The following is a 25,159-nucleotide window of genomic DNA, read 5'->3' on the forward strand; positions in this document are numbered from 1 at the left end:
AGAAAAAAAACCTGGGTTAGCTAGATGATTTCTAAATAGTAGTGATCAGGCTGAAGTCTGTTACTTTGTTGAAAGAAATGCATTCATAACATGCTCAGACATGCTTGTTCTTATTAATGTCAGTGTTTTAGGGCTCAGATTCAGCATTTGTAGCATTCTAGAGCTCAGAGAAAGAAGTTTATCCAAGCTGAACCTGTTGCTACGTATTGAGAAATACCAGTCTTCCTATAGTTTGCTACATTATGGAAGTTCTGGAGCAAGAAAGGTCAACTAAGGAAATATTTTTAATCACATCCCTTAGAAGTGGTGATTAAGCTGCAAGGAAGATGGCATAAATTGTTCATTAGAACAAAACTGAACTGTAAGTCTGACATTTGCTCCTGGTGTTTAACAATAGCCTTCTCAAAGCATGGTAAAGCCATCTGATATTGGCAAAACTTTGTGTGGTGTGTCAGTTTGGGGACAAAAATAGGGAAGAGGAGCCAGCTCCATACATACAAATACATCTTCCTTGATATTGTTTTTGATGTGTCTGGCCCTTGACTAATTATAGAATCAGAACAGTAGAGTTTGAAGGGACCCTGATGGTCACTGGGTTCAACTCCCTGCAAAGCAGGAATCTCAACGAAAGCATCCATGGCAGATGACCGTCCAACCTCTGCTTAAAAACCTCCCAGGAAGGAGAGTCAACTGCCTCCCAAGGGAGACCATTCCACTGTTGAGCAGTTCTTAATGTCAGAAAGTTTTTTCTATAAAAGAAGAAAAAAAAGGGGGGGGGGATTTTCCCAGATGTTTAGTCAGAATCTCCTTTCTTGTAACTTGAAGCCATTGGTTCGAGTCCTATCCTCCAGAGCAGGAGAAAACAAGCCTGCTCCATCTTCCATGTGAAATATTTTAAGATGGCTATCATGTCTCCTCTCAGTCTCCTCTTTTCCAGACCCTTGATCATCTTGGTTGCCCTCCTCTGAATACATTGGAGCTTGTCAATATTCTTCTTAAATTGTGGTGCCCAGAACTGAACACAGTACTCCAGGTGTGGCCTGACCATGGGCGTAGCCAGGATTTTTGTTGGGGGAGAGGCCTTTTGTTCAGGGGTGGGACAGAACCTCAGTTTGCTATGTATTCTTATTGATTGGGGGGCAGCCGTCCCTCCCTGCCCCCCTTTGGCTACGCCCATGGGTCTGACCAAGGCAGAATAGAGTAGTACTGTTACATCCCTTGATCTGGACACTATACTTCTGTTGATGTAGCCTAGAATAGCGTTAACTGTTTTTGCTGCTGCATCACACTGTTGACTCATGTTAACCTTGTGGTCCACCAAGACTCCTAGACGTTTTTCACATGTACTGCTAGTAAGCCAGGTGTTCCCCATCTTATAATGTGCTTCTGGTTCTTCCTGTCTAAGTGCAGAACCTTACATTTGTCCCTATTGAAATTCATTTTGTTAGCTTGCACCCAATTTTCCATCCTGTTAAAGTCATTTTGAATCTCAATTCAGTCTTGGTGCTCTTTATACCTATATTCCCCACAAACATGGGCCACATGTCATCAGGAATATTATTTCCTGACGATATCACAGTATATCTAGTCATCACTCTGTTACTTGATACACATTCACAGTTACTTCTGCTTTTAGGAGCACATGCTGTGGGCACTTGCATGATGACTCCACAGTAAGCTAACATTTTCATGGCTGACTTAGACCATAGCTGTCAACTTACAGATTTGAAAATAAGGGACCAGCAGCCTTGAAAATAAGGGATCAGCAGCCAAAATAAGGGACCTGCAGCCTCACCTGTTCCAGGCACTCCAGTCTTCCTGTCCTCCTGCAGTCTGGTCAAACTCATGCTGGTAGCTTCGAGAACACTGTCCAACCAACTTTGTAACCAGAGGTTCAACTGAATAGAATCTGAATCACATGCACCACAAGGCCTATGCAGCCTCAACTTAAGATGGCTCCCCAGCCTGGCTTTGCACTGCAAAGTTTGCAGCAGCATATGCAACAAAATGGCGTCCAGCATTCAAAACCCCCCTCAGTTTGCATTAACTAGCCACACACACACAGCCTCCCCCCCTCACCATGAGATTGCCAGTCACCCACCATTTTAGTCAACCAGCTCATTTCTTCCCCCCCATAAGATAATCCAAGGAGCCTCCAAAACAAATTCAAAAGCCCCCCTCCCACAAGATCTGCTTTCCTTTCCCCCCACCATGTGTCCCCCCTCCAGACAGACCTTTTCGCCGGCAAGGGTGAGTGGGCCGTCGATGACGTATCCATCCGATTCTGATCCGAGTACTCAGCACAGGTATGTTCAACTTCTGAGCCCCTCTGAGCCAAAGGCAGAAAGCTCAGCCAGCAGCCAAACGAAGCCTCAAGGAGAACCACCGTCACCTCTCCACTGGGAAGTGCTGAGCAAAGGCGAGTCCCCAGGGAACGCAGCCGATTTGATCAGCACAAGGCATGCAGGCTCCACCCCCCAGTCGTTCTTAGACTTCTTATTGGGTGAGCAACACAGCCAAGCAACACAGTTGGAGCCTCCCTTCTCCCTGGCCAGCAGGGAGGGAGGGAGAGGAGCTGCTTCCTTTGAAATTTAAGTGACATCATTTAAGGGACATTTAAGGGACATTCATCAATAAGGGACAGCAGCGGGACATGGCGCTGGAATAAGGGACTGTCCCTTCAAATAAGGGACGCTTGACAGCTATGCTTAGAACAATGGGTTCTCAACTCCTGTCCTCAAAAAGCTTCTGCTTGAGTTACACTGACAATATCTTTAATACATGGACCCATGAATGGGAAGCACTTGAGAAGTTCCATCAGGAGTTCAGCTACTTTTAGCCTGACTGAGCCTAAAATACTGCGCACTGCCTTTTGGGCAGTGCTGTTCAATGGATATGTGTGCACCACCTTATGTCTGAAACCTGTTGCCCACTAGACATATATTTCTTTCTTCTGGCTTCTACCCAAAGCATACCACAAAATCCTTAGTCTACAGCCAAGCCCTAAAATACAGTCAAATCTGTTATGACTTGTCAAAGGGAGACTCACAACCTATGGATTTACACCAGGCATTTCTTAGACCCAGCAAATGAAGTGCGGAAGCAGGATTGATGGCCCAACAATGACCTACTACTGGAAAGAAGAGAAAGTTACAAAACACCACTTGTCACCTATAGCTCCCAGCTGAAGTATCATTAGTGACCTACAGCCTGTTCTAGAAAGTGGTGCTTCGTTCTCACAGACTTTGGGTGACAGGCCTGATCTTACCTACAGCCACCTCCCACAACCTCCAGCAACAACAGGCTTCATAATGGAGACACGAAAGGTCCTCCTGCAGGAAAACCAGGGACCATCATTTCCACCCAAGCACACTATTACAAGACCTAATCATGTCAGCCTCTAGATTCATTCATCTGCTCATCTTCACCTGTCATTCTGCATTCTGCATAGGACAAACTCGTTAAGCATAAAATAATAAATAAACACAGATTTCACATAAAAAGCGGCAATACTCAGAAACAAAAAAGGAAAACATTTCAACCTATCAGGACACTCTGGAACTGGCCTTAAGGCTGTGATTCTTGAACAAAGGAACTTCAAAGGAAAGCTAGAGTATTAAAGCTTATCAAGAAATTCAGTTCTATTATCTGTGTCCTTAATAGGGATCACACCACAGGGGCTAATTAGCTGACCAAGGCTACTCCAAAGATACTTTTGCTAATATCACACTGTGAATGGTCATTGTCATTATTTTTACATTTACACTTTTGCATTTCGTTTCACTTTGATCTCATGGCTCTCTCTCTCTCTCTCTCTCTCTCTCTCTCTCTCTCCACCCAGCATTCCATACATCCAGTAAAGTAGCACTGTAAAAGCTTATACCACAATAAATTTGTCAGGCTTTAAGGTGTCACAAGTCTCTTTGTATAATATAATATATTCTGGATTGCAGATTTCATCCTGCACTTGATATCTACATTTATTCAGTTGAAGAAAACAAGATAGGTAATTGGATGTGACCCTGAAATTATCAATAATAATTCTACATCCAATACCTTAATTAATTCAGACAGTTAATATGGTTAGCTATTGTCTTGGAATTTGTTCCAAATCGTTGCAGATAAAACATTTTCATGGAAACCAAACTGCTTGTTTACAAAGCTATTGTACTAACAACTTAACTGTGTGCTTGTGAAACATGGATCACTTATAAACTCCATCTCCAACTCCTCGAAAGATTCCATCAACAGTGTCTCTGAAAATTTTTGCATATACTTGGGAAGACAGGCAAACTAATGTCAGTATCGTCTTCCAAAGCAACTACTTTATTCCCAACTTAAGAATGGAAAGCGTAATGCCAGTGGACAACAAAAGAAGTTTAAAGATGCTCTCAAGGCAAATCTAAAAAGAAGTACTATAAACACCGACAACTGGGAAACACTGGCCTATGAGCACTCCAGTTGGAGAATAGCCTCTACCAAAGGCATCATGGACTTTGAAGAAGAAAGGAACTCAGGACGAAAGGGAGAAATGAGCTAAGAGGAAGGCACGTTTGGCAAACCCTCCCTGTGATCAACTCCCGCCTGGAAACTTATGTCCCCACTGTGGAAGGACGTGTGGATCCAGAATTGGGCTCCATAGTCACTTACGGACACACCGTTAAGAAGACCGTCATGGAAGACAATCTTATTTGGCTACAAATGATCGCCTTCTTGGCTACAAGAAGAAGATGTGGGCTGTCAGACATTCGTACAAAGTATCTTGAAGTTTCTTGGGCTTTATGAAATCTGGCTTTTGCTTAACACACTGTTCCACCTTCCCACTCAAAGTGAAATTGGGACTGGAAATATGAAGCAGCCCCACACATGCTCTGCTAATTGGATTACCAATGCCAATATGTTTGTGATATCAGCTGCTCTCCTGCTTTCTTTCCTTACACATACCCCCATCATGAAAAACGGCAGCCTGTGCTTTGGTTGCTGTCTCACAGTGTTGTCCTTCCATAATGTCTCACCATACCTTGAATATCACATGCTGGGATCAAGCAACAGGAGTTGTCTGCCACCATCATGTCCTGACTGTGTGGCTTCCAAAGGCATTCTGCAAACAGAATGTTGAACTGGGTGGATATTTCTAGTCTAGCAGAGTCTTTAAAAACAACACAGTTTTTGTCAACCATAATTATGTACTAACTAGAATAGTGGCAGTCATGAAATTTTGACCGTTGCCTATTACAAATGCTTGCCTGAAGTTCCGTTAACTGAAAACTTAAAATAGTGGTTTTTAAGGCCAGTATTAGTGACATTTTAAGGCCAGTTTGTGGCGAATGCCACATGTTATTTAAGGCCCGTGTGCTTTCAGCCTTCTCTGTTTCCCATTCCTCAAGCCAAATGAGTTTAACATCCCCTCCAGTGATGATGTGCCGTAATGGAACTGAGTACAGTGTTCTTCAGAAAGTAGCAATTACCTGTTTGTCAAATCTTCTCCTTTCCCATCAATTTACCACTTGCACAGCTTCCTGGCGCCACTGGGCAGGGGAGTTGTCCTTTTCAATGAATGTTTGCCGGAGTAGAGGGGAAAACTCCTTACTTGTGAGCTGCATGTTCTGTCACTAATTAGCAGCAGGCAGAGGCAAGCCTGTCTTGCTCAGAACAGAAGGAGATTTGGGGAGGAAGATATTTCCTTCTGCTCAGTTTAGCAGGAATTATTATGTTATTACATTATTGCTCAAATCTTTTGCCATCTTATTCACATTGTAATTAGCAGAATACAATGTGAATAAGGTAGCAAAAGAGTTGAGCAATAATGCAATAACTTTATAACTCCTCTGTCCTTGAGTACCAGCATAGTTTTAATGATTAGTACAGCGAGAAAGGAATACTTACTATAGCAAATTTGAGTTATATACATTCACTGTATGCCCTCCCTAGAAACCTCAAGCCAGTTGAACCAGGACTCCCTCTTAACCAGACTAATTATTAGAGATTTGTTCTGTACACAGTTAACAAATCTGATTGTTTTCATTTTAACTGTCATTTTTTCAGAGGTGAATTTTTCATCCATATTTAGTTCATTCCTTTTTGTTTTTCCATTGACTCCAATGGGATACCCAGCCAGTCTCCTTGGGTGTTTTCCACCCAAATTGCTATTGTAGAACTGCAGCTAATCAAAGAAGGGGCATTGAGTTTGGATGGATGCATTGTCTCAGGGCATGGCAAATCTCTTCATGGTTGTGATCCAGATTATTCCAATTTCCCTTCCTACCTAGCTGACCCCACTACCTAGCTGACCCCCACTTTGGTCAGTCTCTTTCTCTCATACCCCCAACCCTTATCCCATTCATTTCCTCCTCATGTTCTTTTGGTTGTTTGCTGTTGACTGGCAATGGTTTTCCCTTCCTTATGGCACTAGCATTAAAGAGGTGGTAAAATCTGCTAACTTTCCCTGTTGAGTCACAGTGACATTTGGACCATTGGGATGAGGGACACAGTGACCGTTCCCTTCCTTCTGTTATATAAAATTCACCGGGTGTTAAAAGTCAGACAAAAAACAACAACAAAACCAGAACAGAAGTCATATTTATTTTATGCACAAATGAAACAGAAACCTTCTGAAATCATAGGCAAATTGCTGTAAAGCATTATTAGGGATAGAAATGTCAAGCATGTAGAACAGCAGGACTTGTGAAAAATCAGCATGGTTTCTGCAAAGAGGAGTCTTGACTCACCAATGTTTTTGAATGCTTGGAGTGAACACAATTTGACAGACATTATATACTTAACTATATACATGTTTCGACCATTTATTTCCTTTTAAAAGTTCTGATGAATTGTTGGGATAGCTCTTATTTTTGTTTTAAACTGATCATATTCGTAATAGAGGGAAATAAGCAGTGGAGTTTACCAAGGGTCTTTCTGGGAACTGGTTCTGTATAGCAGGTTCAGTTTACATCAGGACCTGTGGTACCAGACCTGCAGTCAGTCAGTTGGAAGACCAGAAGTCAGAGATGAGTTTGTAGCTCAGGTAGAGCCAAAGTCAAGGACCAGAAAGTTGAGGGCCAACCAGAGAGGCCAGAGGCAACAATATACTCAGGTCAGCTAAGAGTCAAGGTCCAGAGCAGTGAACAGAAATTCCTGCCCTCTAGAAGCTGCTGTTGTGACGTTTTCCAAATTTGGTCCTACATTCACAAGTTTGTAAATGCATCAAATCCCAGAGCCCTAGTCAAGCATTAGGTTTACTTGCTTTCAGATGCTGGCTCCACTTCTGACCTTTGTGCACTCAGCATTCTCAAGTGGGATTTTGTGTTTAGTTGCATGCTTAAAACCCCCTTCAAACCTGCATGCTGAGTGCATGAAGGCTGGCAGTGCAGCCATCAACACTGGGGATGATGGCAGGTGGGAGCGGTATATATGACCCATTCTTTGAATGCAAATAGACCTTAAGGACATCACCAACAGGTATGTTATGTAGAATTCGGATTCCAGAATTTGAAAGTGCCCTGATGTCGCTGGTCACAGCTTAATGCCTTTCTCCTCTCTGTGTCTCACTCCTATTTGTTTGTTTGTTTACTTTGCAGAAAAAATTCCAGATTGCAATTCAATAAAGTGAAAGTAGAAGATGCAGGTGAATACACTTGTGAAGCCGAGAATGTGCTGGGCAGAGACACCGTCCGGGGCAGTCTGAATGTGAAAAGTGGTAAGTTACAGAGTTGAGCCAAAACGATCTATTTAGTTTAAGTTTTGCTGTTGCTATTGTTGAAGGGGAAACATTTGAAATTCCTCGTGGTATTTTATTCCGTGAAGCTCATGAGACCTGGGAACAAGAGAGAAGCAATTGACTTGAAAATCCAAACTGAAAAAAGTTCTGCCCAGCCCTAGTTTCTTTGCACCTGCTTGGTGGTTGTTGCCTTTAATTCCTTCTTCATATAGAGGGGGACATAAGAAGATCCTGGCTGCTGGATCAGGCCGATGGTCCAACTGCTTGAGCCTCCTGCTCTCACCGTGGCCAACCAGATGCCCATGGGGGGGGGGGGGGCACCAGCAGAGCCTGGGTGCAACTGGACTTGCCTCACTTGTGATTCCCAGCCGCTGGCATTCAGAGACATGCTGCCTTTGACAGTGGAGGTAGAACACAGCCCTTGAGGCAGTAGCCATGGATAACCTGATCTGCCATGAATTTGTCCAGTCCTCTTCAAAGTCATCCAAGTTGGTGACCACCATTACCTATTCTGAGAATGAATTGTGCAGTCTAAATGTGCTCTGCATGAAGAAGTGCTTTCCTCATAGGGAAGTTCCCCCATCCCCTTCATATTTTTGGTTGCATTTTATGACTCTTTTGGGGGTGAGCTGACCAGAACTGTACACAGCATTCCAAACATGGTTGCATCAAAGATTTGAATAACAGCATAATGATGTTGCCAGTTTTATTTTTTAGTCATTGATTTCTAGTATGGAATTCACCTTTTCCTCAACTGCCACACACTAGGTTAAAGTCTTCACTACGACCCCCAATGTCTTGTTCCTGGTCAGCCACGGCCAGTGCAGACCCCATGAGCAAATATGTGAAATTAAGGGGTTTCTCCCCTCCTTAATGTGCATCACTTTACACTTGCTTATATTGCAAGCTTATATTGAATTGCATTTAACATTTTATTGTCCATTCAAAATAACTTTTTGCTTTAACCTCCCTGAAGAATTTGGTATCATCAGTAAACTTAGCCACCCTAAACTTAGCTTATCGCTGTCTCTAGATCACTTATGAGCAAGCTAAAAAAAACCAGGTTCCAGTATCAACTGTGGGAGGTCTCTACGCCCTTCCATTGGGAGAACTGTCCTCTTATTCCTCTTATTCTGTGCATCACATTTCTTAGCCAGTTACTGATCTACAAGAGGACCTCTCCTCTTACTCCACTGTCACAAAGATTGGGTGCCACCCCCACTCTCTGCTGAGTGGTAGCAAGATTCTGGGGGGTTCCAGGTGCTCAGAGTTTGTGCTCTTTTGGAGAGTTGAAGATGCTGTGGGGACTGTCACAGCTTTAAGCAATATGTTTTTTTTCACCTATTTACACCTTCTGTCTGCATGGAGGAAGTCCAGATCTTACAGCATGGTCTTCTCAAACAGGGCTTGCTCCCCCCTAGCAGTGCAACCCTGGAGTCAAAGTAATCTCTCCCAGCCAGCCTTCAGCCAGCTTGCCCAAGATGGATCTCTTCCTTTGTTCTCTCCTTCTTCTTCCCAGCACACCTTGCTAAAGACTCTCTTTTCCTGTCATCTCTCACATACCCCATCACCTTAGCAATTTCTGCCTTCCCAAGATTCCCCTTAGATGGTTCATCAACACTTTTTGCCATCTTAATGCCTCTATCCAAGGTGAGGTCCTGGCTTGGGAAGGAAGCTTAGCCTGCATTTTCCCACTGGCCTGCAATCTTCCCTTCAATACTCCAAATAATCAATATCCTACCATTTATTAATTTTTAGGGGGGTCCCCCCCAAATCTACGACACAATGACTGCTAAGCTTATACAGGAGTCTTTTGTGGGGTACTTAGTCATAAGACTTTTGAAAATCTAAATACACAATGTCAACTGGATCACCTCTGTCTATATGCTTGTTGACACTCTCACAGGTGTCCAAAGATACATACATTAAAAGCATCTTATACCGCTTTAACAGTTATGACTTCTCCCAAATAATCCTCAGAACTGTAGGTTACTAATGGAATTGTAGGGGTCTCTTAACATCTGTTAGCACAGTTCCATGATTCTTTGGGAGAAGCCATGACTGTTAAAGTGATATAAGAGTGCTTTAAATATATGGTCTGGATGTATCTTTAACAAGGTTTTCTATCAGTTTTCCAGGAACAGACATCAAAACTCGAACTTTTCGGGTTCCTGCCCCCAGATCCTTCTTTAAAAGTTGTTGTTACATTGGTCACTTTCAAGTCCTCAGCTGATCTTTTAGGGACAAGTTACGTGTTTTTTTTAAGAAGACCAGCAATTTAACATTTGAGTTGTTTAAGGACTCTCAAGTGGAGACTTAGGATTACATTAAAATGAAGCCTGAATCAGTTATAAAACAGGAAACTGAGGGGAGGGGCTCTTGTTCCAGCAAGACGTGCTTTTCATAGTAAAAAGAAGACACAAGCAAATAAGAAAGGAAGATTTATATTTACATTTTGCGCTAGTGAAATTCCAAAACATTTTGGGCTATACAGTGATTGTATAAGTTGAACTTACGTTGTGGGCCAAGCGCCATCATCCTCTTATCCTGTGGTGCGGTGGGTTAGTATGTCTGACTGTTAACCAGAAAGTTGATAGTTCGAGTCCACCCAGGGACAGCTGTGGACAGGATTCCTGCCTTGCAGGGGGTTGGACTAGATGATCCTTGGGTCCCTTCCAACTTTACAGTTCCATGATTCTATGAGTCCGAGATCTAGCTGTGGCAGCACCAGCAGGCGCAAGTCCAGTATTGCTCTCTCCCCTTTTCTGCAGCCCCCTTTGAGCACACAGCCCGTGTGGATATATATTATGAGATCTTCAAGATGAATACAATCTTAAGAGCAAGCCTCTCAGCTTGTTCAGCTCTACTTCATGCTGTTTGAGATAATTAGCAAAGATTTGAGTCCAGGACACTTCCTTGCAGTACATATAAGATTTAATAGCTCTGCCATACATTTGGAGATCCAGCCTAATCCTTTGGTGAAGGATCTCCAACTGAGATCCAAATGAGGCTTACTCCCTAGTAAGTGTGATTAGGAATGGAGACAGCATCAGAGAATGGAGCCTAATAATTATAATACAGTGGTACCTCGGGTTACATATGCTTCAGGTTACAGACTCCGCTAACCCAGAAACAGTACTTCAGGTTAAGAACTTTGCTTCAGGATGAGAACAGAAATCGTTCTCTGGCAGCGCGGCAGCAGCAGGAGGCCCCTTTAGCTAAAGTGGTGCTTCAGGTTAAGAACAGTTTCAGGTTAAGAACTGACCTCCGGAACAAATTAAGTACTTAACCCGAGGTACCACTGTATTAAGAAGTCTGTGAGAAAAGTGGACGGGTGTTAGTTTTTCATCAGCGCTCCTGCCCAATTTTATTCACCTCATTTTTAAAAAATAAAAATAAAAATCATTTTATTAATTTAGATTTTCAAGATAGCCTACAAAAGAGAACCATAAGACACACAGAGAGAGAGAAGAGCAAAGAAGCTGCCTTGGAATTGTTCACCCCCTCACACAAACACTCCCGGCAAGCCTTACATTTTAAATCTTTCGTAGCGTTGGAAGTAAAGCCAATTGATGTTTCCCCTTAGCAAGTGTGCTTTGGGTCACAGGCTGGGGGGGGGGGGTTAGGAAAAACTATTTGCCTTTCTAAGCCCCTTTTACTGTCTTAACTGCACCTCAGTAGTTTTGGTGAAGCTGGATTTTACCACAGATCTCTGGTTTTAGCTTTGCCATGCATTCTTTAACCTACTTCCTTTGGCAACTTCCATCATCTTATTTATGTTCAGTGTATATTGAAATATACAGTCCATCATTTTTCCTCAGTCACCTTTAAGTCTTTTATGGCTTATTGCCTGCCAGAGAGTACATCATATGGGACCACTTTTAACCTCAACCATGCCAGATGTATCTCCATTTATAACTTCATAAACTAAAACATACATTCTGGTTGACTCCTCAACATTTCATTGGAATGTTAAAAATTCTAATTATCCATCTTTATCTCCTTATTTGAATAAGAAATGGATGGTTCTGTTGTCTATTTTTCCTGATGCTATCCAGAAGATGTATCCTTTTGTAGAAATAGTTTTAAGCTACAAGGATAGTACTGGGATCTCCATTTCTCAACCACTCCTTAAATGTTTTTTCTACTCAATCACACAAATGGCTTAACACTCACAAAACTGCTTCAGATATCACATGCCTGGCAAGGATTCTTCTCCAGTTCTAACATATGTAGCTAACTTTACCATTATCTTCCACTCTGCTAATGGGGTAACTTGCTTCTTCTTTTTTTACTGCTTTCTTACCTTAATTTCCCTAGGAACAATGAATGCACCCCAAATCTTATCTACTTCAGAATCTAAATTAGTTGTAATAGAAGAAAAGTGTAAGTACCCCTCTCCCCAGATGCTTTCTTTTAAATATTTTATAATTTATTTTGCTTTTACATCTCTCCGGGCCTGTTCTTTGCAGCTTCCCCCAAAAAGGATTTGATCATTAGTTAAGTGTCCACACAGGGGTATTTACTATTTATATCTCTTGACACCCAAGCTGTAAAGAATCAGAAGCAGTTACTTTACTTGGCAAATGGTCTTTAGATGCTGTAGCACCCAGTGACTAAATAATGAACATTATTTAAACTGCCTGCACAAGAGTAGTCTGTTGGCATTTATGGTACTCCTCTAAAGGGACGATTTGAGGACTGCACTTTTAAGTTCTTTGTCAGCAAAAACATTTTTATTTATGGAAGTGAAATCTGTTTTATCCCTTCCTTGCATTTTTAAAGATATCCTCTCCTCTGCACCATAGCAAGGAACAAGGAAACAGAGCCAACACAGTAATTCAAAGAAGGAAAAATTAAAGAAAAATCCCTTCATATATATAAAATAATAATAATAAAATTATAATTGTATAATTGTTTCAACACATTTTCATCATGAAATTTCCCCAAACCCCTAAACCCAAGTGGAATTATTTAAATGTAGCATTTACTTATGGTTTGTGACAATACATTTATTTTTGGTTTTATAATGTTTTATGGTGAAAATGTAAAGATAACATAAAATCAAGATGCAAAACTCCTATACATTGAATAAATTCTGTAAGGAGAGGGAAACATGTTTCATTTAATAGTGCTTCTATTTAGTATTTTCTTTCTTTAAAATAGAAAAAAATGATGTAATTATACATATGCTTTCATAAAGATTGTTTTAGATGTTGTATTGTTTTCCAGGAGTGTTTGTAAAAACAGTGCAAAATGAAGTTGGATATCAAGCTTTTTGCCATTTTTTAATGAATGCATATGCATGTCAGTAATGTAAAGATGAAAAAGCTGTGAATTAACTAAGAAAATGGAAGTTGAGGCAAACTGCATGTGGTACAGAAGAGCAATAAAGGAATTGAACAATTAAAAAATCACACCTCTTAATCCTGCCCTGCTTCCATATTTCTTCTTGTGTCCTGCATCAGATGGTGCGTCCAAACAAATATCATTCATACATACATACCTATACAGAGAGTACATGATTTTTGTCTACAAAATGAAGTTACGGTGACAGGAATTATTGCCAACTCTGAATCTGAAGTCAGAAGCTGGAGTCTTTTGGAACTCCTGGAAGGCACTTCATGACTTTGTATAACTGCACTGTATAACTGTCATGGTGGGTCTGAAAGGACTTCACACAGAGCACACCTGAGTGACTAAGTGACACTTTGACTTTAGCCTGTCATGGGCGACAATGCAACTTATGTACACTATCATTATTGTAGTGTTATCTGGAATATGTTTGTTAGTTTATTCGCTCTCTTGGAATGGGGTAGAATGAACAGTGTGACAAGATAGTATAATTGTCTGTGATGGGTGGATGTTACTGTTGGGGCTTAGTGGTCAAATTCTTGCATTGTGTTCTTCCACCTCCACACAACAACTACTGCCTCCCAACCCATATATTTTTAAGAGTGTGAGTTTGTGGCTGCTGTGTGATACATGCTGCACCCCTTTGTATTTATCACTCAGTTTCTTGAATACCCTACAAGCAAAGTAGTTGCAGAGATGAGGGAATTAGACATGCCTGATCAAAACATTCACAAAAAGCAATGGACAGCAGTGGTCTCCAGGGCTCTCCAGATGTTGTTGGATACCAGCTCCCATCATCCCCAACCAACATGGCCATTGGTCCGGGATGGCACCTACCCAGGGCAATATAACCCTTCTTGAGACTCGCTGGGGAGAGTATGCTAGTGTCAGATGGTGCCATCACAGGGACAGAGCCTTCTTAGTGTTGGCATTCTCACTGTGGAATACTCTCCACAGAGAGGCTCAACAAGTTCCTACTTTGATTCCATTTTGTCACCAGATGAACAGCCTCCATTGTGATATTATTTTATTCTGCTCTTTTAGATTTTGCTGGTTTTAATCTTCTGTTTGTATGTTTGAACTGTGTTATTGGTTGCTGTTACAATGTGCTTTAAAGGTGGAGTAGAAATCTCCATAACAAATAAAGTAATAACTGTGTGGCCACAGGCCATGGGTGGCTCTTTTAAAACATTTCATTCTCACAGCAACTTAGCCCAAGAAGTACAAATGGCAAAACGAGCATTTAATGTGTGTGTTTTTTCTTCCCCCAGTCGCTACAACTCTCTCCTCTGGGCCTGGACACACTAGACAATGCAATGAAACAGTCAAGTCCTATTGCGTCAACGGTGGCGTGTGCTACTACATTGAGGGCATAAATCAGCTGTCCTGCAGGTAAGTGAACAGATTTCTTTTTTCCCTACACAAAAGAACCCTTGGAATCCAAGAGGGTAAGTGCTCTGTGCAAGAGGACAAGGTGTGACTTTGCCTGATGGTCCCTTGGCAATGACTAAGAAGAGGAGCAGGCTTAGCTAAAGGCTGTGTCTGTGGTGCCAGGCCATTTCCCCCATTATCCTTGGTGTCTTATGCACCATCAGCACTATAACAAAAGTGCACCTAGGCTGGAAGTAAAAGCAACATCTCTCTCTTTCTCTCCCCACTCCCTTCTTTCTCTGTCTGCTGTCTTCCAGATTCAGGTAGGTAGCCGTGTTGGTCTGACGCAGTTGAAATAAAATAAAATTTAAAAATTGTCCAATAGCACCTTTTAGACCAACTAAGTTTGTTCTGGTATAAGCTTTCGTGTGCATGCTTATACCAGAACAAACTTAGTTGGTCTATAAGGTGCTACTGGACAATTTTTTATTTTTTATTTTGACTGCTGTCTTCCAGTTTCTTCCAGTTGCAGGGAAGGATCACCCATTCCACTTTCCTTCACAATTTAGAATCAATATTTCGTGGTGCAGTTTGGCAATTTTAGAGTGTGAACTTAATTGCTTTAACCCCGCAGCCCCCCTTTAGATGGGTATATTTACTTTAAAATGGGATAAGCAACTCCTACTGGGTTTGGGGGGCCTCCTGCTGATCCTGCTGCGTGGGGCCCTGGAATTCTGCCCCAACACCTCCACTGTCATGAAGACACTGTCATCTCTTCCAGGGTAAAAAGCCGGGATATTACCAGTAATAGGCCAGTCTCTACCATTATGCCAAAGATCCCATCAGTCAGCAAAAAGGGATGCATTTCATACTTTTCCATTTCTAGTGGTCCAAAGTGAAATAAATAATCATTTAGTAAAACCAGAGCTTCATTTTCTGGGTGCAGAGAGTGAAAATCACATAATTTGGAGGGCTATATGAGAAGAAATTATAGATACAGTATTTGCCTATAAATGACTACTTGCTATAAGGCAAGTAGGAACTGAAAACTGGGAATTTTGTGTGGCTTCTAAAGGTTGCCTAATATAGACCTTATCACAGGAAAGGAATGTTTTTTTCATTCCTAGTTTCCAATGGTAATGGGTCTATATTACACAACCAACATCATGGGTATTCTGAAGAGAAGGTTTGTTGAGAGAAAGGACTGTGGAGATTGAAGCTGCAATCCTATGCACACTTTCCCAGGTATAAGCCTCACAGAATACAGTGTGACTGTACTTCCAAGCAAACATGCATAGAATTGCCCTGTGAGCCACCTGGAAAAGCTGACAGGTTACAATCTTTTGGCAGGACATTAATCAGGATGGTTGTTTCTGCTTGTTGTACCGGGATGGACAGTTTTCCCTCAGTTACTGGGATGGTCACCTCCAAACTTTGCCTCCATTCATGTTTGTGGCATTCTCCATTTCCATAGCAGACAAGACAATTCCACATGCCTTTTCAACATGTCAAGAAATCCTTTTGGTTATCTAAGCCCATTCCATCTCACTACCATGAAGCAGTGCCGATGCAGTTGTAGGTGGTTCTGCCAGCTTTAAGTATATATATATATATATATATATATATATATATATATATACACACACACACACACACACACACACACACACACACACATACATACACACAGTATGTAATTACAGTATGCAAAATCTAGATGCCACAACTGGCTGCGTATTTCAGCCCATGCAAACTACGGAACTGGGTGCTGGTAATATTCTGTATAGACCTGAAAACCATTGCTTTGTGGCGGAGCTGGTGCTATCATGAGGTATAGCTAAATTGGTAGAGCGTGAGACTCTTAATCTCAGGGTTGTGGCTTTGAACCCTATGCTGGCCAAAAGATTCCTGCTTTGCAGGGGTTGGACTAGAAGACCCTTGTCGTCCCTTCCGACACTACAATTCTATGATTATTATTTTTTTATAAGATATTTATTGAAATTTTCCAAATGTAAATATAAAAATGACAAAAAAGAAAAAAAGAAAAAAAAGAAAAGATACAAAATACAAAATAAAAATGATTAAAAAAAACCACTCAATTTTTCCATTACTTATTTTTCCTTAGCTTGTTTCCCAGACCTCCTCATACCTCCCTTTTTTGTATTCCAGTTCAATTTGTTGGTTCAGCAAATCCTTACCCTCTTTGTTTATCCTAATCTTTGGTCTTAAAATAGTAACGTTAGATTTTTACCTATTAACAACCCATTTTTCATATTCCCATTACAGCTGGAAACCACTTAATTTCTATCCAACATCATTCTAACATTCATTAATTTTACAATATTTCTGTAGATAGTCTTTAAATTTCTTCCAATCTTCTTCCACCGACTCTTCTCCCTGGTCTCGGTACAATTCTATGATTCTAAACAGGTGCAAATATTAGTTGACTAGTCAGCTTGCTATAGCTTCCTCACCACCTTGAAAAACTAAGCCTGCACAGTCCTTCCTTGCCTATTGGTTTGGAGGGAGAAGAGGGGAAAGGGTCTGAGCAGTTGCTGGAGGAGAGAGGAAGAAAAACAGGCAGGTAACTAGGGTTGCCATACGTCTGGAATTTCCTGGGCATAACCGGAAGCAGTGTCCAGGCAGAAATTGGCAAAAATGTCTGGTAAAATCTGGACGGATGGCAAGCCATGTCAGCAGTGTCGTTTTTGCCAATTTTCCTTAAAAAAAAAGCAGCTCAGAAAGCTCAACAATTTTTCACTTACTGAAATCTGGCAACCCTACTAACTGCATCACTGTTCTATCATTCTCCTGTTTGCTTCCTGGCTTGTCTGAGAGAGAGTCTTTTGGGGTTCCTCTCAATTTGGGGAGGAGGGACTGTGCTCATTTGTGATCCAGTCAAAAGGTGTTTGTGTTTGTTTCAGTTGGGACAGAGAGAGAATCTGAAGGAAGCTGGATTAATTTCTGTGCTGGTGTATGTGGGGAAGGCTCTTTGCATGAGGACTGGGCTGAAGTAGTAAAACAAAATAAGGTAGAACAAAATATTTTGGGGACCAGAAATGAACGTGTGTAGTGTGTGCAGGAGAGAGAAAACTTGTAACACTACTGCATTTTTAATCAGATGTCTATTTTTGGAATCCTGCTGTCTTACTCCGTTTATATATCTTACAGAAGGCAAAGAAATGCTAGGTATTTTTATTTTTATTATTATTGTATCTTAAGATACATTTCGTCCTGGGAATTAGTAATTTGGGGATTTTCCCCAAGTACACAGTTCAGAAATTTTGGGATTCAGTCTCTTTACTTTAGTTTTGTGTTCCTTTTTGTTATTTGCAGTTGGTACTAGGTAGTTGTGCTCAGGTCAGCTCAGCTCTGGAAGAAGATTATCCTTGGCTCTGATAACATTTTCAACTCCATTTGACTACATGCTTGTGGAATTACTATTATTTTTATTACACATTTTTATCTCATCTTTCCTCCAAGGAGCTCAGTGCAGCTTACAAGGTTCTTCCCCTTTCCCCATTTTATGTTCACAGAAGCTGTAGGAATTAGGTTAGGCTGGGGGGCAAATAAGCTTCATGGCTGAGATTTGAACCTTGGTCTCTCCCCATTCCTAGTCCTTTGGGAAGAGGAGGCAGGTGACGTAGTAACGTAGATGATGATGTTTGCTCTCCCTATTGATCTGAAACAAAGTTATTTCTTCAAAGCCAGCTCTGGGCACATTCACTAACCAATCTTTGCAAATTGCTAAATTCTTTGCCACAGTGTTCCTCTCATGGCAGGAAGAGCTATAACTCGGATTTACTCAAGCTAAATACAGACACTTGCTCTGCAAGTAGTGTGACTCAGTGTCCCCATTTGAGGCAGAATTTTCTGTAGATGTGCTAAGGCTAAGCAGAGAACGCTTTTCTTATATATTTTCCTCTTTCTACTCTCATTTGTCTCTCAACGTAACTTTATGCATTTCCTGCAACTTCCTCTGTTCTCCTTTCACACTTAAGTTCTACATTACTCTGTCCCTCTCCTCTTATCCCACTTGCCAGTTTATTTCATCCTTCCTGATACTTTCTTCCTCTATCATCATCATCACCACCACCACCACCCTTCTATCTCCCTTTCCTTCAACACTTCCTCTCCCTAGCCCTTTCCCTTCCGAGGAGGGAGACCTCCTTCCCCCAATTTCCCTGCCTCCCAGTCACCTTTGCTCAGCATGTCAGAAGTTGGTGGTGCTGGCATTGGTCCAACCAAAAGGCTGCTAGAGAGTCGAGTAGGCATGGAAGGAGGTACTGGACAGGCTGTGGTACTGAGGCCCAACTGAAAGTGGTCCAAGGCTTGCAGCACAGTTGGGCATGACTTGGGGAAAATGGCCTCATGGGTCAAAGTAGGGTCTCTACTTTGGCCTTCAGGTTGAGGTTCACCACCGATCAAATGAACAAACATCATTGTAGGCATTAAAAAACTGAAAGGCCTTTTTGCCTCTGCAGAAAATGATCCCGAAAGACACAGAGTACTTCCACATCATCCCTACTCTGAAATGCTCTAGCGTCCCCACCAGCCTATCATGAAAAAGATAATAGAAGTGCTTCCTATACTCAGGCAGTCACAATGAAGGAGCCCCGGGTCTTTATCTGCATGGTTTGATTTCACACCATGGAGTAGGCAGAGAATGACGTTTCACCTGATGTCAACCCCCCACCTGTCAACGTGGCTCACAGTGATTGTGGGAGATCAGGGTCCAGCTCACTAGCCAGATCCAATTTCCCACCCTTGGCCTTTTCATTAACATTACATTTTCTTGCGCTCTCTCTCCCTCTCTCTCAACTTAATTCGGATTTATAGACATTATTACCTAGTAGGAGTGGCCTAGTCCAGGGGTCTGCAACCTTTAAGACAAAAAGAGCCACTTGGACCCGTTTCCGAAGAAAAAAAAACTGGGAGCCGCAAAACTCGTCATTATAAAAATAACTTTTTTTGTCACTTTTTTTTATTATTTCTTTGTTTGACCCCTCAGAATTACTCCTCCTCATAGAAATAAACGTTAAATTAACAAGTTACCTTTTTGTGTGTGTGTGTTCTTCACTCCCCTTCAAAACAGTGACCAGCGTACATGCCCCCTTTCAATATAGCGGGCGGGCGGGCGGGAAGGTGACGTTGGGACGGTGCGTGACTAACGCACGCACCGCCCCCATGCGACGTCACAGCCAGTACAGCGCCCGCCACAGTGGGGAGTGTCGGGGCGCACAGTGCGCCTCCTCCCCTCGCTAGTATCCGCCCCGGAGCCGCGGCAAAGGTGTAAAAGAGCCACATGCGGTTGCAGACCCCTGCCCTAGTCTGTTTCGCTGCCTGAAGTGAAATGGGAAGATGCAGCAGCATTCACTGAATGATCCCAGTTTAGTTGGGAACGCTGAATAAATCAGAAATCAAGAATCATAAATCAGAAGATATTGTCCTCACTTTGACTTTTTGTTTTTGGTGATATCATCGTGAAGCTGACTGTGTTGTGATGTCACCCTAATCATCGCATGATTCCTGATTGGCTGGGATTCACCATGTGATCCAGGAAGGTTGTATAATCAGAAGGGATAAGTGATGTCAAAGCAAAAGTATCTGGTAGAAAACAAGACACTGACTAGGACTGGAAGAAAAGGAGAATATTTTCACAATCAGCATTGGGGGGGAGGATACTTCTATCCCTGTCCTCCAGAACCCATATTTCTGGCCTAAAATTTGAAACAGAAAAATATTTATCACAATTTTACTCCATATGCCCATGTATATATCATGTATCAGCTGTTTGGTGAAACAATTGTGGAGACTGATGGCAAAGTAGCTTTCTTCATACTAACTGGGCACCTGAAATGCAAGATAGGATTGAGGTATGGAGCTGGCTTTCTTCCTGAGACAAGAATATATGAAGAAAGATAAGAGTTCTGTGACACTGAATGGACATGGATCCCATTACTTGGTTGGCTTTCACTGAATAACTGCAGCTCATCTTTCAGGGACGGTTCTTGGCCACTGTTTGAGGAATGAATGTTGATCTCTTTCCTTGCCCATCCCCCTACTACATCCTTCCCTTTCTTGCTTCCTGTCCATAGCTATTGCTATAGTATCTATTATAAAATTTGGAAAAATCCTGAAAAATAATAAATTCAATATTTTCCGTTTATGATGTAAGAGAAATGAAATATTAGAAGGTTTGGAACTGGATCGTAGAAGATAGAGTTTGGGGATAGCTGCTGTTGCTTAGAGGCTGAGACTGCTTTGGGGTTGAGCTCCCTGCCTGTTAGCTGCTTAACTTACGTAAAATAGACAACTGTTACAAAAATACCATAAGTCTCTATTGCTGTATTACCCAAAGTAAGCTACCAATGCAATTATATACATGCCTACTCCAGCTGTTGGTCCCACTGGGTTCAATGGGGCTTACTCCAAGGTAAGTGGGTATAAGATTGCAGCCTAAGTGGCTTTCTAAAACTCAAACTCCCCACCAGTTGGAGAAAGAAACTTGGAGACACCCAAATATTCCATTTCCTGTTTCTCTAAAATTAAGGAAGAATATTGCTCCACAAATAGATTTGTGGGAAAGGCATAAAACATGACTGGCTTTATAAAAACTAACATTCCACCCATCCAAGTATCTTTATTGTTGTTGTTGTTGTTGTTGTTAATTTGACTTACCAACTATCTGAATGGCCACCTTCCATTATGCTAATTGCCCTCTATGGAGCAGTCAGCTGCCTGGGGGTGGGGGTGTCACTGATGAGTTGTCAATAGCCTCACATCATGCTGCCATGGATTTCCTTGTAGGCCACAGGCAACAACTTGGATTTTGAACAACCTGGGATACTCTTAAAGTAAAATTGCCATCAAACTTCCTTCTAAAACAAAATTCAAAATTAATTTCATTAACTTGTTTTGAACAAAAATAATTTCAGTTTTCAAATGTCTCTTAGCAGGTTCCATATATCTCTCTTGTCTGGATTTCCCCTAAAGAGACAAAACAGCCAAGGAATTAAAAACAAAGGCACTCAGTTGCAGCAATGCAGACACAGCATTATTTCATAATCTGATTCCCCCAATCAGGATCTGACACAACCATAATCAGAAACAGGGCAAAATTACTGTAGATAATTTACAGAACAACAACAAAGGAAAAAAAGCAAAGGGAAGAGAAAAAGACACACTCCTCAACCATCCTGGAATTAAGGAAGCCATCCCAGCTTCTGATAGGAACCCAGAATGTCTTGTTTTTTGGTCCTGCTCTCTGGGGTGAGTCAGCTGGCTTGCACCAGTGCCAGACCAAAAGATGCTCATTTTTAGGTTCCACACTCTCGCATGATTCACCTGTCTCCCACAAGAGCTCGGGACCAAAAAACAAGCTCCCTGATTTTTCTCAGTGGGATGTTGGAGGGTATGGAAAGAGAGGTTGTGTCCCAAGGTGCTTATAGGAAAAACAAGTGTTTTGGGGGGGAGTGAGAAGCAAGGGTAACCAAAGGACCAAGAATAGCGAGAAATGGAAGAAGTGAATAAATGAGATGCATATGAGCAAGTGATATCTGTTTTGGCTTTGTTTCATTGGAGGATGAGGACTGAGGCAGTAAACCAAGTGCTTCGAAGAAGATGTAGATTTTTTAAGAAGAATCTGAAGGAGGGATGAGTAAAAAATCTTGTGATTCCTCCGATCCTCAAGAGTCTTGTCCTCCTGATCATGTGTACTATAGTCAAGTTTCAACTGTTGGCTTTACATCACCCTTTTCTCCCTTGGTCTTGCTCTCCAAATTGCTCTGATCAGTCGCCAGTACACTGGGGAATGGACTACAGGTATATAACACCTGGGATTATATGCCTGCACTAATTCTGGTGAATAGGTTCTCACTTCCCATTTCTCACATACTGTCACAGTTGCTTTGTCTAGGGATGCAAGATGAACTTTATATCTTGAAAATGAAGCTGTTAATTTAGTTCAGGGAGCCCTTAACGTCCATTTGAGATTTCTTAGAGCTAGAATAATATAAGAGAACCTCCTTCCTTATAACAGTAACCAAAGATCAGTTTTTCAAAGCCAAATTCTATTGTTTCACTGAGTGACAGCACAGGGCTTCTCTGCCAGTAGGGATTGTGACTGGAACTTGAATATGCACTAAATTTTGCATGCTATTAAATAAAAAATAGAGTTTTGCTCTTCCAGGTTATCCTTTGCCCAGATCCTTTATTATGCAGATCAGAGACTTCTGTATTTCCTACACAATCTAAATAATAACCTTTAAAAAACTAGTTTGTACACAAATGATCAAAACAAATGGGAATATGAGAAAATTATTCAGGAATCTTCAGCAATATTTGACTTTATATATTAATTGGTTTAAGAAAGGAGAAATTAATTTGGACCAAAAGCATAATGGCTAACAACATAATTCCTCACTTGATGAAGGAAAAGTTTGCAGAGATGTTTTTCTAAATGTGATGCCAATGCCTTTTTAAAATAATTGCTTCCCCCACTGCTGCTTCTTCCCCAGATTGTGCTAATGGGGACTATAGCTTGATTTCTCCAGGTGGAAATAAATTCATAGCTAGAGTTTGTTTGTCACTGATTGGAGTTAACTTTGCCAATATGAATCTGGGGAAAACAATATGAGGGAGCGGCATCTGAATCAGGAAAGTCCATGCAGGACCCAGACGGATGCCCAGATGCAGTGGTGGGTTGCATGAGGGAAAATAAGTTGAGTTTGACTCCTGGCAAGGCAGAGCCTCTGAGGGTGAGTGGTTACCGTGCCTCAGATATAGGCCAGCTGCCTGCCCTGGATGGGGTTGTATTCCTCTGAAGGAGCAGCTGTGTAATTGGGCATCGCTCCTGGATCCAACTCTGTTGTTCGGAACACCTTCCACTAGAAGTGCAGAAGCAGTGACTGTTCTTCTGATGGGATGGCTTGATCACAGTAGTTCAAGCACTGGTAATTTCAAGATTGAATTATTATGATGCACTATGTGTGGGGCATCTCTTGTGGTCGGTACGGAAGCTGCAGTTTCTGCAGAATGCTGTAGCTCGATTACTGACAGGAGTAAGATCTGGCCAGGAGCAGTGGTGCTGCAACAGGGGGCGGTGTGTGTGTGTGTGTGTGTGTGCGTGTGTGCTTCACCCCGGGTGCCATGTCTGGGGGGGTGACAAGAAGGCACCCCATGGGGGCTTGTCCCGTGGCGGCGGCGTGAGCAGCCATCGCGCCGCTGCAGCTGCATGTGGAGGATCCTCTGTTCATGGCTGCAGCTGCAAGCAGAGGATCCCAGCGCAGTCAGCAAACCGCTATGTACAGCGCATGTGCAGTGTCGTATGCATGCACTGTATGTAGCGATGCCGCACATGCAATGTACAGCGCGGTTTGCCACCGCGGTGCCGCTCGAACGCCGTACGGACGGTGGTGGGATCCCTCCATTGTCGCTATAGCCACATGTAAAGGATCCCAGCACCGTCCACATGGCACCGGAGCAGTGCAACCGGCAAACCACTATGTACAGCGCATGTGCGGCATCGCTACGCACGGCGCATGCGTCATATGTAGCTATGCCGGACATGCGCCCTATGTAGCGATGCCCGCCCCGGGTGTCACAACGCCTTTGTTCTCCCCTGGCCAGGAGATTACATCTGTGCTTAAAGATCTGCACTGCCTGCTGATTTGCTAGGAGCCAAAGCTCAAGGTCTTACATATAAAGCCCTTAATAGCTTGGGACCAGTTTACCTGAAGCATGGCTTTGCGCCCTGTGTGCCTCACTCAGATCTATGAAACTTGGACTCTTGCAAGGACTGCACCATACAATGTTCACTCTACATCTGTAGGAAGGTCAGCTTTCAGTTTGGTCCTCTGGACCTTCCCACCTTCATTATGCTGTTGTAGACAGCTGCTAAAACCCATTTTGTTTTGGCAAGTCTATTTGGACATGTAAATGAGCTATGAATACCTGTTTTAAAGTTTTGCTGATTTTTATTTTTATATTGATAATTGTTTTATTCTCTTCTATGGTATACCACTTGAGAATTCTTTAATAAAGCAGACAGCTTGTACATTATTCTAAATAAAAAGAAATATGGGATGGCTTACTACAGTGTAAACACTCTCTGAAAGACAGAGAAAGACACACGATCATCCTGTGTGCTATCCAAACAGTACAGAAATGACAACTATTGCATAGAAAGTGACTTCAGTCCCTTTTCCCCCTCACAGAACTACAATTCCAATGCTCAATCCCTCTTTCCAGGGAATTCTGGGAATTGTGAGTGGAAAGGGGGTCTCTTTACAACTCTCAGCAGTCTTAACACACTACACTTTCCAGGATTCTCTGGGGGAAGCTGCGACTGTTTAAAGTGGTATGATTTTGCTTTAAATGTACAGTGAAGATGGAGCCTTAGAAGTAAATCCAGCATGATTTTTCCGGGCATTCTGGGTTTAAAAGAACCGGGTACATGCAGCTTTGCTCGCTAGGTGAACGGGTGATGTTAGCTTCGTTCCTTTCCCGTGCTTGTTCAAGGATTGCCTTTTAAGTTATTCCAGAGCTATGCATTGCAGTCCTGTGCATATTTACTTAGAAGTAAATCTTCCTAATTTCAATGGGACAGCTCCCTAGAAAGAATGCACAGGACTGTAGCCTTGTGGTTAGAAGATGTGTATAGTCAAAACACGGGTATTCCCCTCTGACCATGTTGTAAGAGCATTCTCCTCCTCA

General features: G+C 42.1%; 1 protein-coding gene across 4 annotated transcripts in view; it reads left to right on the forward strand.

Annotated features, from left to right (window-relative positions):
- NRG2 (neuregulin 2) overlaps positions 1-25,159 on the forward strand; it is a 145,350-nt gene that overhangs the window by 88,855 nt on the left and 31,336 nt on the right. For all 4 annotated transcript variants that reach the window (XM_081015165.1, XM_081015164.1, XM_081015166.1 and 1 more), the window contains exons 3-4: positions 7,578-7,696; positions 14,344-14,464. In XM_081015165.1, the coding sequence (XP_080871291.1) occupies positions 7,578-7,696; positions 14,344-14,464 (240 nt within the window). The remainder of the gene's footprint in view (positions 1-7,577; positions 7,697-14,343; positions 14,465-25,159) is intronic.

This window comes from Podarcis pityusensis (genome assembly GCF_964106645.2).
Source record: "Podarcis pityusensis genome assembly, chromosome: 7".
NCBI classification, from domain to species: Eukaryota; Metazoa; Chordata; class Lepidosauria; order Squamata; family Lacertidae; genus Podarcis; species Podarcis pityusensis.